The sequence below is a fragment of the Phyllostomus discolor genome, chromosome 7, assembly GCF_004126475.2.
Source record: "Phyllostomus discolor isolate MPI-MPIP mPhyDis1 chromosome 7, mPhyDis1.pri.v3, whole genome shotgun sequence".
Classification (NCBI taxonomy): Eukaryota; Metazoa; Chordata; class Mammalia; order Chiroptera; family Phyllostomidae; genus Phyllostomus; species Phyllostomus discolor.
In genome coordinates this window covers 29,032,677-29,048,642 of record NC_040909.2, presented here as the reverse complement: position 1 = coordinate 29,048,642, position 15,966 = coordinate 29,032,677, and the positions used below count along the sequence as shown (strand labels likewise).

The following is a 15,966-nucleotide window of genomic DNA, read 5'->3' as shown; positions in this document are numbered from 1 at the left end:
TAAGCATTTATAAGTGCCAGGCACTGTCTTAAATGTGTTGCATGGATTAATTATTCAATCCACAATGATCCTATGAGATAGATACAATTATAAGCTACATTTAGAGTGTATATATCCAAGACATAGAGGAATCAAGTACAGTTAACCCTTAAACAACAACACAGGTTTGAACTGCATGAGCCTACTTACATGTAGATCTTTTCAGTAAGTAACTGCAGTTTTCAGTCCACAGTTAGGAGTCTGTGGATGCAGAGGGCTGACTGTGTGCATTAATTTATACCATTTTATATAGAAAACTTGAGCCATCTACAGATTTTGTTATTGTGGGGGTCCTGGAACCAATCCCTTTTGGATACCAAGAGTAGTTAAGTTTTGGAAGAGTCAGAAGTTGTACACGAATATTCAAACAACCTTCACAGGTTTTAAGGGTCAACTGTAATTTACCAAAGGTCACCCACCTGGAAAGTGGAAGAGTTGGGATTCAAACCAGACAGTCTGATATCAGTCTTACTCTCAACCACTCCTCTTACATTCACTCTAGACACAAGGGTTATCACCTGGAGACCATTGGTCAGCCCCCAGTTTCCTCTGCAGCACCACCTGGGGGCTTGACCTCATCAAATGACTCCGCTTCTTCCTGGGCAGACAATCATGCTGTAACTCTTCTTGTTGCAGGTGCAGTGGGAGTGCATCAACCCCAAGTACAAAGCCAAGAAGAAGAATTACAAGAACTCAGGCATCGTGATTTTGAATCAATGCAAGGTGTGTACCTAACCTGTCTTTCAGGAGTGTGAAGCTAGGGCTGTCTGGGAGGAACAGTTCAGTGGGCAAAGGGAGAGAGTGTCAAGAAGATGTGATCTGTTTTAAAATAAAAATCAGAAAGTCAATGTATTAATGGATGTACAATGTGAAATGTATGCGTGAGTGGTCTTGGTGCTGTGGTGGCTCAATGCTACCATCCCCTCCACAAAGACAGTCCTTCCCCTAAAGAGAGGAGAGTCCTGATCACAAGTCAGTGTCTTCTCTGCCCAGGGAAGCACCAGAGGGAGATCCGCAAAGGGGCCACTGACCTTTCTAAAGCACCTACTATGTGTCTATCACAGTGTTCAGTGGTTTATGTGTGGCACTTCATTCCTGCTAAAAGGGAACCATGAAAACAAGACAATGGAAGAAGATCGAAGGGCCTAGAATTTTCTCCCAGAGGGGCTCTAACTTCCCAGAAAAGTCCATATGGTAACAAGGAAACCCCTTAAATTGCATCTGAGAAAAATTCTGCCACTGGTTGAGTAATTACTATGTAAGGGTAACTATAATGAACTCTATTTATTCTTATCACAAGCTGAGATTTCCACTTTCAAATGAGGTCAACCACAAGTGGTAAGTTTAAGAGCTGAGATTTTAATCTATGTCTTTCTCACTTCACCATATAGGATTTAAGTTCCATCCACTTTCTCTCTAAATATGTCAAGTTCCTTCTTCCACATTGGCCTCCTCAGAGCTGCAGGAACTGGAGGAGCACATCCTTACATGACAAGAGAGTAGAGGAAAAGACTGATTGGTCTGGTGTTGGTCACTTGCCCACTCTTGAACCAGTCCCTGGGACCAGGGAATACTGTATTGTGACTGGCCATCTGGGGTCATTGTTTTAATCATGTCTCTTATTTATTTTTTAATTTTATGATGCTTTGACACCTGAGGGCCTTGTAGACCCTGGAAGGACTGCCCCTCCCAGAGTTAGCTAATTCCTAGAGATAGCAATCCATTTGCCTGCAAGCCTGCCTTTAATATGCAGACCAACCAATCCAGAGCCTATACTCTCAACCACCTCCTTTACTTTTACACACCAAGGCAACATTCTCCCTGCCCTATATTACCCCAGGGCCAGGTTTCAGAAAATTAGAGACCACCCCTATAGCTAGAGCCTGTCAAAATTATCCAGACCTCAACCTGCTCAGCTGCTTGGCCCGCCTCACTTATTTTTTCCCATAAAACCCACAATAAAGACTACCTACACTTTCCTCTCACTCCTGCCTCCTGACTAGCCCTAGTGCTTCTCCATCTACCCCACCCTACCTGGTATGACAGACAGGTGTCCTCACCTTTGGGGAGCTCTGAGTGATAAACTCTTCTTTCAAAGGCAGTTGTCTCTGGTCAGCTTACCTCCTTACACCAATCACATCCCAGGTACATTCAAAATAGTCATGTAGCCATCTCTGCACCCAAAGAAGCAAGAGAAAAGAAGATCTAGATGAACCAATTCACTTGTCTCCTTAAGGTGTCATAGGATATGTGCATGTATCTGTTTTGATTCTCTATGAGTTGATCTGACAATTCAGCACTCAAAGGCCATTGCTATTGAACTCATTGCCTTAATATACATACAATAGTAGGGTATCCCAACTATCAGGCAAAGCACTGCCATAAGGAAGCCAAGAACAAGCACTATTCAGAGGGCCAAGTGAACATCAGCTCTAGAAAAGTCTGCTAATAGATCAGTGCCATCTGGAGGTAGAACCTAGAGACACCAGCATGGGGGTTTGTGGGTCAGTCTCTGAGAAGATGCCCTGAGCATTAGATGGAGTCTGGAAAGTGTTAAAAACCACAGTAACTATTTGTCCAAGTAAAAGGATCTATAACCTTCACAACTCTAGGTACTGTGTCTTTTTTCCTCATCACTATGTCTCTAACATCTAGTACCTGGTAGGGTGGGGATAGGGTGGAAGGCTCAATAAGCCTTGTTGAATACATGATTAGATGAACATCACCAAGAGTCATGCAGCAGAATCACAAAGAAGCAGAAATTAAAATCAGAAATCAGTAAGGCACATGAGAACTCAAATGGTAGTGATGGGCAGAAAGCAAGGACCATGCAGGCTTCTAGCATACAGATCAAAAGAATGTACTACACAGTCCAGACTGCTATCATTTGAGTCCCACCTCTTCCATCTACTAGGTAGGTAATCTTAGCCTCGGTGTCCTCATTTACAAAATGGGAACAATAATAATAGTAGTAGTATACCTTGATAGGGTTGTTACAAGAATTAAATGAGATAATGGATATGAAGTGCCTGGCATACCGTAAGTGCTCAATAAATGTTAGTCATTGCTGTTCATGGGTGGAATCTAACCAACTGGAAACTGTTGGCAGAGGGCTTCTCAGGTCACTGGGATCTCGACACTGCCAATCTAGATTCCCTGTAGAAAAAGAATGTTACCAGGAGTAGGATTTAGACGCAGGGAGCAGGACTGACACCCAGTGTGAGACTTTGTTGATTTCAAAACAATGGTGACCCTTGAAAAATATAGTGTTAGTCTCACCCCAGAGACAGAGGCTGATGAAAACCATGCATAAACCAAAAGCAGGGTGAGGAGGAGCAAGGGATGGATCTCTGCAGTCCTTGTGGGCTTGTCTGAACTCAGCATTGCTTTCTTTCTCTTTTTTAATGAAACCAATTAGCTGACCCATCTTTTTCCCACAGATTTCTCTCTGCTCTTTCCTCTAGTTTAGCAGCCTAACCCCCAAATTTAAGCCTCCTATCTGTGAGGACACAGATAGCACTATTACTAAGATGATGTCCCCTCTTCCTTCTATACAGATCCACAAGATGCATTCTTTCTTGGACTACATCATGGGTGGCTGCCAAATCCAGTTTACAGTAAGTTGTTTCCTTGTTTGTTCTTATTCAAGGGGCAAGACTGGGGAATGGTGCTGGGCTTAGAGCACAAGGAGACAAAAGTCTATTAAAACACTAGTTAGCTTTGTTCAAGTCTCATTGCTGAAATACGGTAGGGTCACATATTTTTTAAACAAATTCATACTTCTGTTTTTTCCAGTGAATATGGTTTTCAACACCATGTCAGGAAATTCATGCCATTCTACCTCAGGTGGTTTGGGAAGCAATCCTAATACTTCTTATTCATTCAGTGACTATATGAGGCATGAGGCAGTAAGCGCAGACCCAGGTCCCATCACCTGTAAGAATGATTGGAGGGAAGTGAACCAGGCTAGCAACTTCTACTGAAACAGGGCAGGTGCCTTTGTTGTATTCACATGGCCAGAACATAGACACCAATGCCATGCCCAATGGTCAGTGCCAGGAGCAAGCCATCCAAGTGGTTCATCAGGCAATACTAAGGTAAATTCCAAAAGATTAGAAAACCAGTCTTTCAAAGTTGAGAAGGGGAGTTAATGTCTAGGCTCAGTGGGTAGATCTGCATGTCATCTGTAAGCCCAAGGGATTCACATATTCCTTAACATGCTTTTGTGTGGGTGGGCTGGGTCTTTTTAAAGTTCCCAGGTAGGCCAAGTTTGTGAGCCCATCTACTATGGAAAAACTTGTTCCTAGGCTTGGGCAGATGTGATCTCCAGAAAGAGAACCCCCACATGGCAAGAGACAGACTGCTAAGGCCTATGGGAAAGCAACATGGATATAAACAAGAAGATTACAATCTGTGCAGTGTTTGTTCTTCACATTACAGGAGTATACTCATGAAGCTCAGCCCTGCTCAACTCCCTAGACTGGCTCAGTCACATGAGGAAGTAAAAAATGGGTTTAATTTTTTGTCAAGGTTTGAGCCCAAGAGAGTAGACAGAACCAACATATGCCTATGACCCAAGACAGTGGTACTCAAACAACTAGGAGGGGAACTCCCAAGGGAAAGAGATAAGGCATCTTTTGATGCCTAGCTAGGTCAGTCTCTCCCTAGCTAGAGGCTTATTCTCTGCTATAATCTCAGATGCATCTACCTGTGTCCTGCCTAAAATCAGGCATCGTTCATTTACCCCTGATTAGCTATAGGGGTCAAGTATAGAATTTGGTCATTTCTTTGAGGTCTAATCTTCTTTGAAGACACACCTACCCAGCCCTCCTACCTGTACAGTGGCACATACAGAAGGTAGCAAACATATTTGCAGTGGCACACACATCTGACTTTTGCTGTCCTGTGGGTTCCTTGTCACTCTGAGTGTATAAAAATGAAGTAGAGAAGCCAGCAATGTCATATAGGAGAGCTACTAGAAATAGTGTCTGTCCCAAGATCTTAGGCAAAGGAGTGATTTCAAGAAACTATTTATAGGTTTTCAAGGGAAAGCTCTATTGATTTGGGTTTCTTTTAGATTCTATAGATCCCATGCTCTTGAACAACATTTTATTCAACTTTCAGGGCCTTGCTTTGCCCTTGAATTGTGCTGCAAAGGACCAGCCCCTATGAAAACCAGAAGTTTAAACCCCACAGGGTTCCCAGGCCTATATCCTGACTTCCAGAGATCTGTAGGCCTTCCTGACACAGAAGCATTGCCCTCTTGGCTTTGATCTCCCCTTCTTTCTCACTTTTGCTGACCCTCCCCAATGGGGAGGTACCACCTTAATGAGTCTCACCGCCACCTCCCCAGTCCCAGTCAGCCCCTCCCAAATCAACTGATGCACCTATGGTGGGCCTGGAGTGAATCTGGAGCAAGGAATAAAGAGGGGAGGAGAATATACACATACATGCTGAGAAGGGGACAGACCATCATAAGTGTCTGCCACCACGCCCTTCCCCCTGCAGGTGCAGGCTAGGGCTTCAGAGGAAGGTTGCAAAGTGTTCTGTCTTAAGCTTTCTAGTAAAGAACAAATCCCAGCCTCTTCAATGTCATTTTCCTCCAAAATTAAGTCAGCTTTCTCATTAATTTCTTATTGCTCAAGTAGTACCGTCTAATGTAAAGTATAAGCTGTAATGCAAACTATTAATAAAAATTAGCATGTCTTACTTAATTTGGTCTTTAAGGGTTTATTATCTGTCCAGTAATTAGTTTAAACCATCTGGCAACACAAAAGGAAGGCGGCAGAGGGATAAGAAATGAGAAGAGGACTTCCTGGCCTGGAGATAGGCAGAGAGGGAGGGGAAGAGATGTTTGTTGCCGTCAGAAACTCCCACTGGCACAGAAATTAATTAAGCCCAGGAGCTTTAGCCAGGATGAAATTTCTGTCTCCCTGGAGACAGACCTTCAGGAACTAGCAGTGAAATAAAGTTCTGGGTGTTTCCTCTACTCTTGAGCCTTCTCTGCCTCCCCTCTGCATCCCAGGAGGCCTTCCTCTTTGGCTGTACTAGCCAGGCTCCCTGGCTCATGGGGTTTAGTTGACTGTGACCAAAGGGAAGAACCAACCAGAGATCAAAGAATTAGAGGAGAGAGAAGTGGGGGCAACCCAGCACCTTGTGTGCCAGGCTGTGGTTTGGCAGTGACCATGTTCCTCTGCCTGTCAGGTGCCTGTCAGGTGCCCTGTCCTGCAGGTAGTACTCTTATTAAGTTCTAGCAATGACTTCTCCCTATTCTTTCTAGTCAGTCCTTCTTAACCTTTTTGAATTGTGTTTTCATTAAACCCTCCCTGACCATCCCTTTTGAGGGGGCCATTTGTTTCCCATGAAGGCTGTCACCTAATGCACATGACAAACAGGAGCAAGGAGAAAGCTTTTGCACCTTCCATGGACGGCTAGCGCTTCTGATTCAACCTTCACCTTTCCTTCAGGTGCCAGTCTGATGTCTATTAGGTGCTCAAAAATACTTTTGTTGAATTATAAATGGATTGAACACAGAATCTTCAAGAAGAGATAAGGTTTAGGGAAAAGAGGAAATTTGATGAATAAATATCATACTAGGTTTTTGCTTTAAAAAGCACCCCTATGAACATAAATGTTTATGCATCTATATATTCTACTGACAGATACTGAAGCCTTGATATGAATGAGCAGGGTGTATTTAAGGGAGTGTTGGGGAAGTGGTTTGAGTTTTGAGATAATTTGCTGAATAAGGAAATGTTCAAGAGCCTCTTGAATAGGACATTGAAGCTATCAGACCCATGCTAGGGAAATAAATCTGGGAGTGTTGGGGAAAGGCACTGAGAGTGGTGAAGGAACTATGGAATATGAAGCAAGGAGAGATTCAAGCCCACTGCGACAGTCCTGAGGACAGGCAGTGAGAGGCTAAATTAGAGGGGTGGCAGGTCGAAGAGGCATTGTGGAAAGAGAGGCAGCAAGCTTTGGCTCACAATACTAAGGGAAAAGCAGCGGAGAATGATGAGTCCAGGAGGATTCCAGTCTTTTGCACCTGACCGACAACGCATGGCCATCCTTCTCGTGGAAATATGGAACTCCAGAGGAGCTGCTGGACAGGTGATGAATCTGTTCGTGGACGTGTTGAAAGTACTTTCAGATGCCCCAGTGCAGCTGGCACTTTATAAATATGGGTCCAGGTTTCAGGAGAGAGGTGGAAGCAGCACATACGTGGGTCTAAATAAAATGGCCAAAGGGAAGACTCCAGAAAGCAAAGGGTCTTGGTGACAGGAAATGATAGAAGACCTGCATTTGGTAGCCAGGGAGAGAGGGGCCAGCAGTAAGAGATGCCAGAGGCAAAGGCCCAGAGGAGGCACTGACTCAAATGATTAGGCAAAAGAGGTTACAAGATCGAGGGTAATAATCCCAGAAGGTAAAGAGAAGTCTAAGGGTGAAGAGTAAAAATCAATGACTGGATTATGTGATGAGTAGGCACACACCTTTGAAAGAACCAATTTAACAGGAGACAAGGAAGACCCTGGAGTCAGGGCAGAAACAGGAGGTAAGGAAGTAAACACGGCAGGATGCAACCATTCATTCAATAAGGCTGACAGTAAAGGGAGGAGGGCAGGAGAGAGAAAGGAGGATGGCAACCTGAGGATTAAAAATGGGAGGTTTTAGGCCAGAATCTGACCAGAACAGAGGAGAAGGCCAAGGGGAGAGAAGTAGACATACGTGCTGCTAGAAAAGAGCCCTCGTCAATGATTCTTATTCTTTTTTGGTCTCCTGGACCACTTAGGAATCTGATCCAAGATCTGTATCGCCTCACCGGAAAATGCACACGGTCCATTTTGCACACTATTTTGGGAGGCCAAGGGTACCCCTGAGGACAATCCTTGTTCCTCCTGTGAATCATAAGAACTTGAAGGCAACTGTGTCCTCGCAGTCTTGGAGTAGGTGGGTGCTGGTAAAAGAGAGACCACGGGGAAAGAGAGGGGGTTCAATATATTTGGCACATGGCACAGCAGCTCAAAATAAAACTAGATACTAGAATTTCACAGGCAAAATACTAAATTACAGACAGCACAGAGAGACAGACACCATAAGGTGTTTGGAAGGAAAACGGTAGAAGAATTGAATGTTTCCTTTGAAAGTTACTGTTTTTCCAGATGCATGAAAATATTCATTATGGAGCAGATTTTCACAGAGACAAGTTGTAAGCAACCTCTGTGTCCGACAATAAGTAATGGCTGTGTAAATCACAGTATTTTGTGTAAGTGGACTATGGCAAGGCCATTTTAAATGATGATTTAAATTCTAATGATTGGAAATAACATGGGGATATGTTTATGACATAGTGTTAACTGAAAAAAAAAAGAATATAAAGCAGAGCCACCCCATGATTAAAATTATCCAAGGTGTTTAAAATATTTGTCTATATACAGATGATAACTAGAATGGAAAAGAAAAAGGAAATATGACTTATTAAGCTGGTAGAATCTTCGAGGGACAGGGATTCTCCTCAGGGTGCTCTTGACCTCCCAAAATTGTGCACAGAACAAGGTGTGTGCATCTCTCAGTGAGAGGATATAGATTTTGTATCAGATTCTCAAGTGGTTCATGTGAAAAACAATTATTTTTTTCTTATTATTCTCAAGTGACCATTTGTATTGTTTGCAATTTTTAGAAATTAAAGATGGTGTTTCTTTCCTTAATCTCTGATTTTATGGTCTAACATTTTAATAACATAATGTGATATAATATTATAAACTAAATGTGGCTTCTCCCAGACTAACATTGAAGCCTAAAAAAAAAAGATCACCTGTTAAAAGTTTTCTTGGGAAATCTCTTCTAACCCTGACACATTTAGGGCATCCTGTGTCCACACTGTGTTCCAGTTTAAATTTTAAATCTTTATTTTATATCCCAGATTAAGCACTAACAGATTCTTGCATAGACACTCTGAGAAATAAGAATGAGCCCTGGGTTGAAGAGGGAGGGGAATGCTTTGTGATTTCCAGGAAATTACCTCAGGGGTCTCTTCCATCTAGTCTAGGTTCCTATTTCTTTGCTCCCTGTGGAGTTTTGAGGAAGTAGAAAAGCACAAGAATATAGCCTGTCATTTAAGAAATGGTAAAAAATAAACAGTATCTTCACCTACAGGCTCATTGTATAGTTCTAAATTGTATACACATAAAAAACAGAGCTATGTAGCCCAGCAGGTGGTATTGCAGAGAGACCAGGCAACCGCAGAGGTTGGTTCACAGAAATCTCCCTTAGAAAACATCTGGGAGGGTCCCAAATGGCCCATTTGTGACAGGCAGGGAAGGGATCTAAACAGTGTGCTCATTTTATTAAAAAACTAAAAATGTCCAAAGACAGTCCTGGCCAGTGTGGCTCAGTTGATTGGAGCCTCATCCACTGAACTGAAAGGTCCTGGGTTCAATTCCCAGTTAGGGCACACACCTGGGTTGCAGGTTTGTCCTTGGTTGGGCACTTTCGAGAGGAAACCCATGGATTGTTTCTCTCTTGCATTGATCTCTCTCTCTCTCTCTCTCTCTCTCTCTCTCTCTCTCTCTCTCTCTCTCCCCCCCCCTCCACTTTCCCCCTTCCTCTCTCCCTTCCTTCCCCCCTCTCTAAAATTAATAAGCATGTCCTTAGGAGACAATGTTTCATCATTCACTTCCTGCCTTTTCAGAAAAGCAGCCCCCACACATCAGGGACTTGATGGCAGGAGGGAGCATTTTGCATTCTTACAGGACAGGGTTTTGCCAAGCTGCTCCCCAGCTCTGCTTAATGGTGGGAGAGGCATCCTGGGCAGAAGGAGAGAGCCATGGCGGGCACCGTTCTTGGGCTGCCCGCTGAGAAGATTGGAGCGCATACCAGAACCACAGGCTTTTGTAAATAAACGCTACATATCAGGAAATGAAAATGTGGTGGCTCTGCAAGCCCACTGCATTCAGGCCACCAGGCATCCGTAGCCACCTCCACAAACGGGCAATTTTCAGTCATTTGCTGGCTTTTATTTCTCAACTTCATCCCATCTTTAACCGTCTCCCTGTTGCTTTTTAAAATAAACAGGGAGACAGCAACTGTTCACTCTCTTCTCTTCTCATTAATGCTAACTATGAAGAGCACAGAGGATTCTGGGTAGAAGGCCACCTCCCGAAGACAGATATTTTATCTCCCGCTCCATCAGAGAGATTTTAGAAACCATTACTTGCCAGGAAAAAAAATTTTTAGATGCCACGTATTTAAGATTGCCCATTGCTCTCTAGTCAAATGATAAAATATTTTTGTTATGAGCAATGGAAACAACAGAAGGGGGTAGGTGGTGAGGGTCATTGGTTCATTTCTTTATTCATCAGGCAATTTTTAAGTTTATACCCCTTGCTCAAAGGTTTATGAGAATTCCTGAGCCGGAAGAGCCTCTGTGGGTGTCAGACACGGGGCCGTCCCCATCGGAAAGGTGGGAACCTGTCTCCCTGCAAAAAGAGAGCAGAGTTTCCATCAGGCCTGTTGTTTGTCTAGGCGGCACCCGATCCCAGCCTTCGGACATCGATCTCCCCATTGTCCCACTCTCCTTGGGATGTCATCTCCTCCCCCCGCACAGAAACCTGGCTGCTCCCTCTCCCCAGGTTTCCTAAATGTGGAGTCCAGTTCCACATTTAGTCAGTCACCAAATCCGATTCTATCCTTAACATCTTCCATCACGATCCCCTGCTCACTATCATTTCTGCCCCACCCTCGTCTGTTACATGCAAGGGCGTGATTCCAAGCATGAGGATAAAGAGTTGAGAGAAATGAAGTGTCACAGCAGGGCCAGACAAGGGTGAGGCAACAGAGGCATCGAAGGTGCAAAATTCAAGGGGGCTCTGACTCTCAAGATCATGGGAATGTAGTAGGGTCAGCTGAGAATGAGTGTCCTCTGGAGTTTCTGTCCCAGTTACCTCTCCTGCCTGACCCTAGTTCCAGCCCCACATTTATTTGTCTTTTTATTTTCAATCATATTGTTGCCAGAATCTGTGTTCACCTAGACATTCTCCCAATACCACAACACATTCAGGTGTTGTACCTGGGCACAGGTGTCACCACTTGGTGACTGCATGCTTGGAGGACCTTGCCCCTACCTGGGGAGGAAAAAGGAATGATTACATCTCTTGAATTGTCATTTTTTAAAGGAGATTACCCCCCAGTCTTTATATTATCTGATTTTATTCTCTGGTTTTATATCAAGACACCAACATGTTTCTGCCATCACAGGATGCCCTTGAAACACAGGAAATCGGCACATGGGACAGTGGCCAGCTGCAGGGTACAGATGCACAGGTAGGGGGTGTGGGGATCCCTGGAGAAGGGCATCGTCATGCTAAAGAGTGAGGTGAGCGGAGATACTCGATGGTCCTGAAGTATCCACACCTGCCAATGATTTGCATTTTAGATAAATTGGAACAGAATCAAGGTTATCTCCATGAAAACATTCTCACATTCTTTAGAAGCCTCTAGATTTGTAAAATGTTTTCTTCAGTAGGAGAGAAAGAGGTGGCTCTACATCTGGCCTTCCCAGCACTGTTTTCACCTTTGAAACACTTCATACCTATACGTGCAAGGTGCCATCATCGCTTTCATGTGTGTCTCTTCAGGACAGAAAGGGTGAGAGTGGTGGCCCTGAGTGTTGGAGGTTAGTAAAACCAGGAGTCCTCTAGGTGTCTGAGTCCTCCAAACACTGTCTCTCAAGCACCTCTCGAGTGTGCTTCTTGGACCTTTTGTCTGGTTGGGGCCTGGTGGGTGGGTTCTGGAATGTTTCCACTTCCTTCCACTTCACAGATACCGGTAGGCCCCACACACACACAACCACCACATCATCAGTCCTTGAATAAAAGGACCAGCAACTATTGTCTTCCTCTTTTTTTCCCACAGTGGATTGGCTCTCACCTGCTAGCTGAAATTGATCTCAGAATATACTGGGTGTTACCGGTCCTTTTAGGTCCTTTTACTACTCATCCTTGGTAACATATTTGGCCACTGTTGTGCACACAGGAGTGCACATACACTCACATTGCAACTGCCCTTTTCCTACCTTTTACAACTGCTTTGATCACAAAGAGATCTTCATTTGAGGCCATTCTTCTCTCCTAAATTACTGTGGTTGCCTCCTAGTTAGTCTCCCTTCCTCTGGGCCATATCCCTTCCATCCTTTGTAAGAATAAAACATACCCATGAGACATCTCCAGATGCTGGTTGCAGACCTTCCTGTCCTCTTGGGTATATCCTGGTATGACAGCAGTGCAGAGTCTTTAGAGCCATACAGACTTGAGTTTGAACCAGCTCCATCCCCCTAACCTGTGTGACCTTCATCACGCTTGGGTATCAGGCTCTTCATCAACTAAAAGGAATAACGATATCTATCTCCCAGAGTCTTTGTGAAAATGAAATAATAATATCCATAAAGCAGTTAGTGTAGTGTCAGACATAGAATAGGGTTTTAACAAAGATTACCTCTTTCTTCTTCCCTTTGTTGGTTCTAGTAAGGGCATCTATAAGGGGTAGGAAAGTACCATGCCATTTTCTTTCACATGACCTTTCCTTTGGAAATACTGGTAGTACTAGCATTTTATCAGTTGGTACTCCCTTGTTGAAAACATCTGTATATTCTGAAAATAGAATGTGTATCCTGCTTAAATTTATTTTCAACATAGTCCTGTGGAGGGGTGAGGGGGAAAAATCAGTAAAAAAACAACTTTGTTAAAAAAGGTTATAAGTAAATTACAGTTAGCTTTATCTCTTCTAGTTACTTTGATTCTGTTGCAGGCTCACAACATAAGACATGGGTGGTATTTTTTCCCTGTCAACTTTTCTCTTCTAGGCTAAACAGACAGCACAGAGCACTTTGTCCTTCCAAAAGTAACTTCTCACCTTCACAAACCCAGTGGGACATCCCAGTTATTTGTTGTAATGAGTCTGCCAAATATTGTACAGATGATGTTTCCCACCCATGAGATCATGAGAGAAAACAGAGACTTTGTGTCCTTAGTAAGCCAGTGAGTGAATTCTGCTGAACTCCGAGAAAAGGGAAAGATGCAACATGAGCCTTTCTTTCTTCCCCTGTAACCTTCTCATTTCAATCCCTCTCTCCCCCTCCCTACCCCAATTTCTAGAGAGGTGTTTGCTGGGTGGACATTGATTTAAACAGTAATGGTGTCAGAAATCAGAGGGAATTCCTTCCCATTTTAGCACCCTCGAGGCTTGGCTCAAGCATTTTTGTTGTTGTTGTTATAGTGTTGGGTGAGCCCATTTTTTATTTAGATGATGTTGGGGGTCAGAAGAAATTTAAGAAGTTCAAGGATAATGACTCCCTTGTGGGAAAACAGGTCTCAGTTCTCCATTTCCCACTCACAGTGCCGTAACATTCAGGCACCTTCTCTGTTACAAGGCAGCAGTTCTTACACGAATGGGAACCAAAAGCTGAATGCCTTATGCAGAGCTGCTCCTTGCAGAAATTCATTATAACCACATCAACACATCTCTCTTCAGTCGGCCACTCATGAAAATACAACAATGGCTCCCTTAGACAGACCACACCTTTAACACAGAATTTGGTTTTAAGGGATTTGACCTATGGCTCCGGGGTGGCATTACCCTTCCAGAGAGCACAGACATGCTCTCTCTGTGAATTATGAATATTCTGTCCTTGCTGCCTGGTGACATGGATCAGTGGCAGCTGGGCTTTCTGACCTGCATGCCCATCTTAAGTTGTTTTGGAGAGGGAGAACAGAGGCCACTGGGGGATGGGAGATGGAAGACTGCAGAAATGATCTCAATCCTAGTTTCTGAGCTAATTAATTTCTCCTCTAACTCTCCTCATTGGCAGGGTGCATGGCGTGCTGCTTTTTTCCATCTCAGGCTGTATCTCTCCTGTGGCCAATCACAATTCCTATGAGACATGAGAGGCATTCACTTTAAATCTACCCATTCTCCTGTTTTCTCTTCCAGGTAGCTATAGATTTCACTGCCTCAAACGGGGACCCCAGGAACAGCTGTTCCCTGCACTACATCCACCCTTACCAACCCAACGAGTACCTGAAGGCCTTGGTGGCTGTAGGGGAGATTTGCCAAGACTATGACAGGTATGAGACTTTTGGTCGGTGCAGGCCTTACTGTCCTTCTGTGGATTCTGACAGTCTCTGGGTGATCCTTGGCAGAAGAATGGAAATCAAGCCTAGCAACTTGCCATGCAGATGCTCATGCAGAGGTAGAATAAAACTTTGTCCAAGCCTAGAGAAACTGAGTTCATGCCATGTTCACTTAGTCACACCCCCTACCAAAATCTCAGATTTCTTTTTTTTTAATTGGCTTGCAAGATTACTAAGTAGCAATTTTGATTTCCCAAAGTGTTAATATGTGCCTTGCTACTCGAAGTTCAGCCCATGAACTAGCAGCATCACCTGGGAACTTAGAATCTCAAGCCCCATTCCAGACCTACTGCATCAGAATCTGCATTTAACAGATGTCCAGATGAGTGTGTTTTAGAGTTGGAGAAGCACTGGTTTATTGGACATTACTGCATCTGGTCCTCATATTAACCCTTACATAGTAGGTATTACTTAACAGAAAAGGAAAACTGTGCAGGGAGGTTAAGTAACCTGTGCACTGTCACACAGCTGGAGACAGGACTTGAACCCACATCTGTCTCATTCCACAACTTAAGATCATAACCACTGTATTTCACTGACCTCAAAAGAGATTGGTAACTATAGCAGGGGGTATGTGTCTGCCCATGTGCATATGTATGCCCTTGCAGGGGTGTGTGTGTATGTGTGTATGTGTACAGGAAACATTACTTTGAGATTAGATGAGTGTTATATATATTTTTACTTGATGGTAAATACTGACCTTTCCCACTAAGATAATTCCCTGTTAGAAGTGATTTACATAAATAACATTAAACTGAGTTTCCTCTGCATTTCCAGTATTTTCAGATCGAGATGAAGTTGTTCATGCATTTGTTCCAGAAGGCTCTTTGAAGCAGAACCAATGTAAATATAAATATGGGTAAATCCCAGTTGACTCCCCATTGTAATTATAAAACAAACCTAGTTAATAATGAGCAGCAACTGATAGAATGACCTTTTAAACCAGGAAAATAATGAAAACAATTATATCCTTCAATTTCAGAGAAAATTTAGGGGATAGTATGATTTCCATTTTATCTAGTCTCATAATTGGTAATAACCATACTTTTTAAAAAAAACTATTACCACAGGCACCAAAAAGAGTGACCTAACCTAGGAACCAATAGGACAAGTAATGGGAAAGGTCCCATTAGGGTCCTTCCTGCTGGCGAGTCTCTGGACTCAGTGTGGTCATTGCCAGGAACTCAGAGGGGCATGAGGGCCGTTTGGGAATGAATGGACAGGTCCAGTACAATCAGAAAGCTTCAAATACTTGGGCTCTTGCCGACACTTCCCCTCCTAAACATTCAGAATAGAGGACAACAGCATTTGCATTCCCTTATTGAAGTGATACTTCTGATATTTCACCTTGAGTGATTGTGAAGATAACTTGAATTTCAGCTCTGATTTCCTTAGGACCAAATACAGGAAGGATGCCTAACGGGGTTTGTAGCATATGGAGATTTTTACCAAAAAAAGACAAGACTGACAAGTTGCATCTCCACTGTCAGAAAGTTCTCCATACATCCTCAGGACACCAACAGTCACACTCACCCTTATTTCTGTCACACACACACACACATTACATGCACACACAAATAATGTAGTATAATAAAGTGTGCACAGAAGACAAGGAGGATGGGAGGCAGTATCTCAGTAATCTTAGTAACTTTTAAATTCTTGAAATGCTTATAAAACAAGCAAAGTAAGTAAATGCACTTGATACGTGTCATACAATAAGTGCTTAATAATGAAGCTGACTCCA

At 43.4% G+C, this 15,966-nt stretch overlaps 1 protein-coding gene across 3 annotated transcripts in view; it reads left to right on the top strand.

Annotated features, from left to right (window-relative positions):
• Positions 1–15,966, top strand: part of CPNE4 (copine 4) — a 419,459-nt gene that overhangs the window by 380,177 nt on the left and 23,316 nt on the right. For all 3 annotated transcript variants that reach the window (XM_028518762.2, XM_028518761.2, XM_036030654.1), the window contains 3 exons: positions 676–762; positions 3,597–3,656; positions 14,023–14,156. In XM_028518762.2, the coding sequence (XP_028374563.1) occupies positions 676–762; positions 3,597–3,656; positions 14,023–14,156 (281 nt within the window). The remainder of the gene's footprint in view (positions 1–675; positions 763–3,596; positions 3,657–14,022; positions 14,157–15,966) is intronic.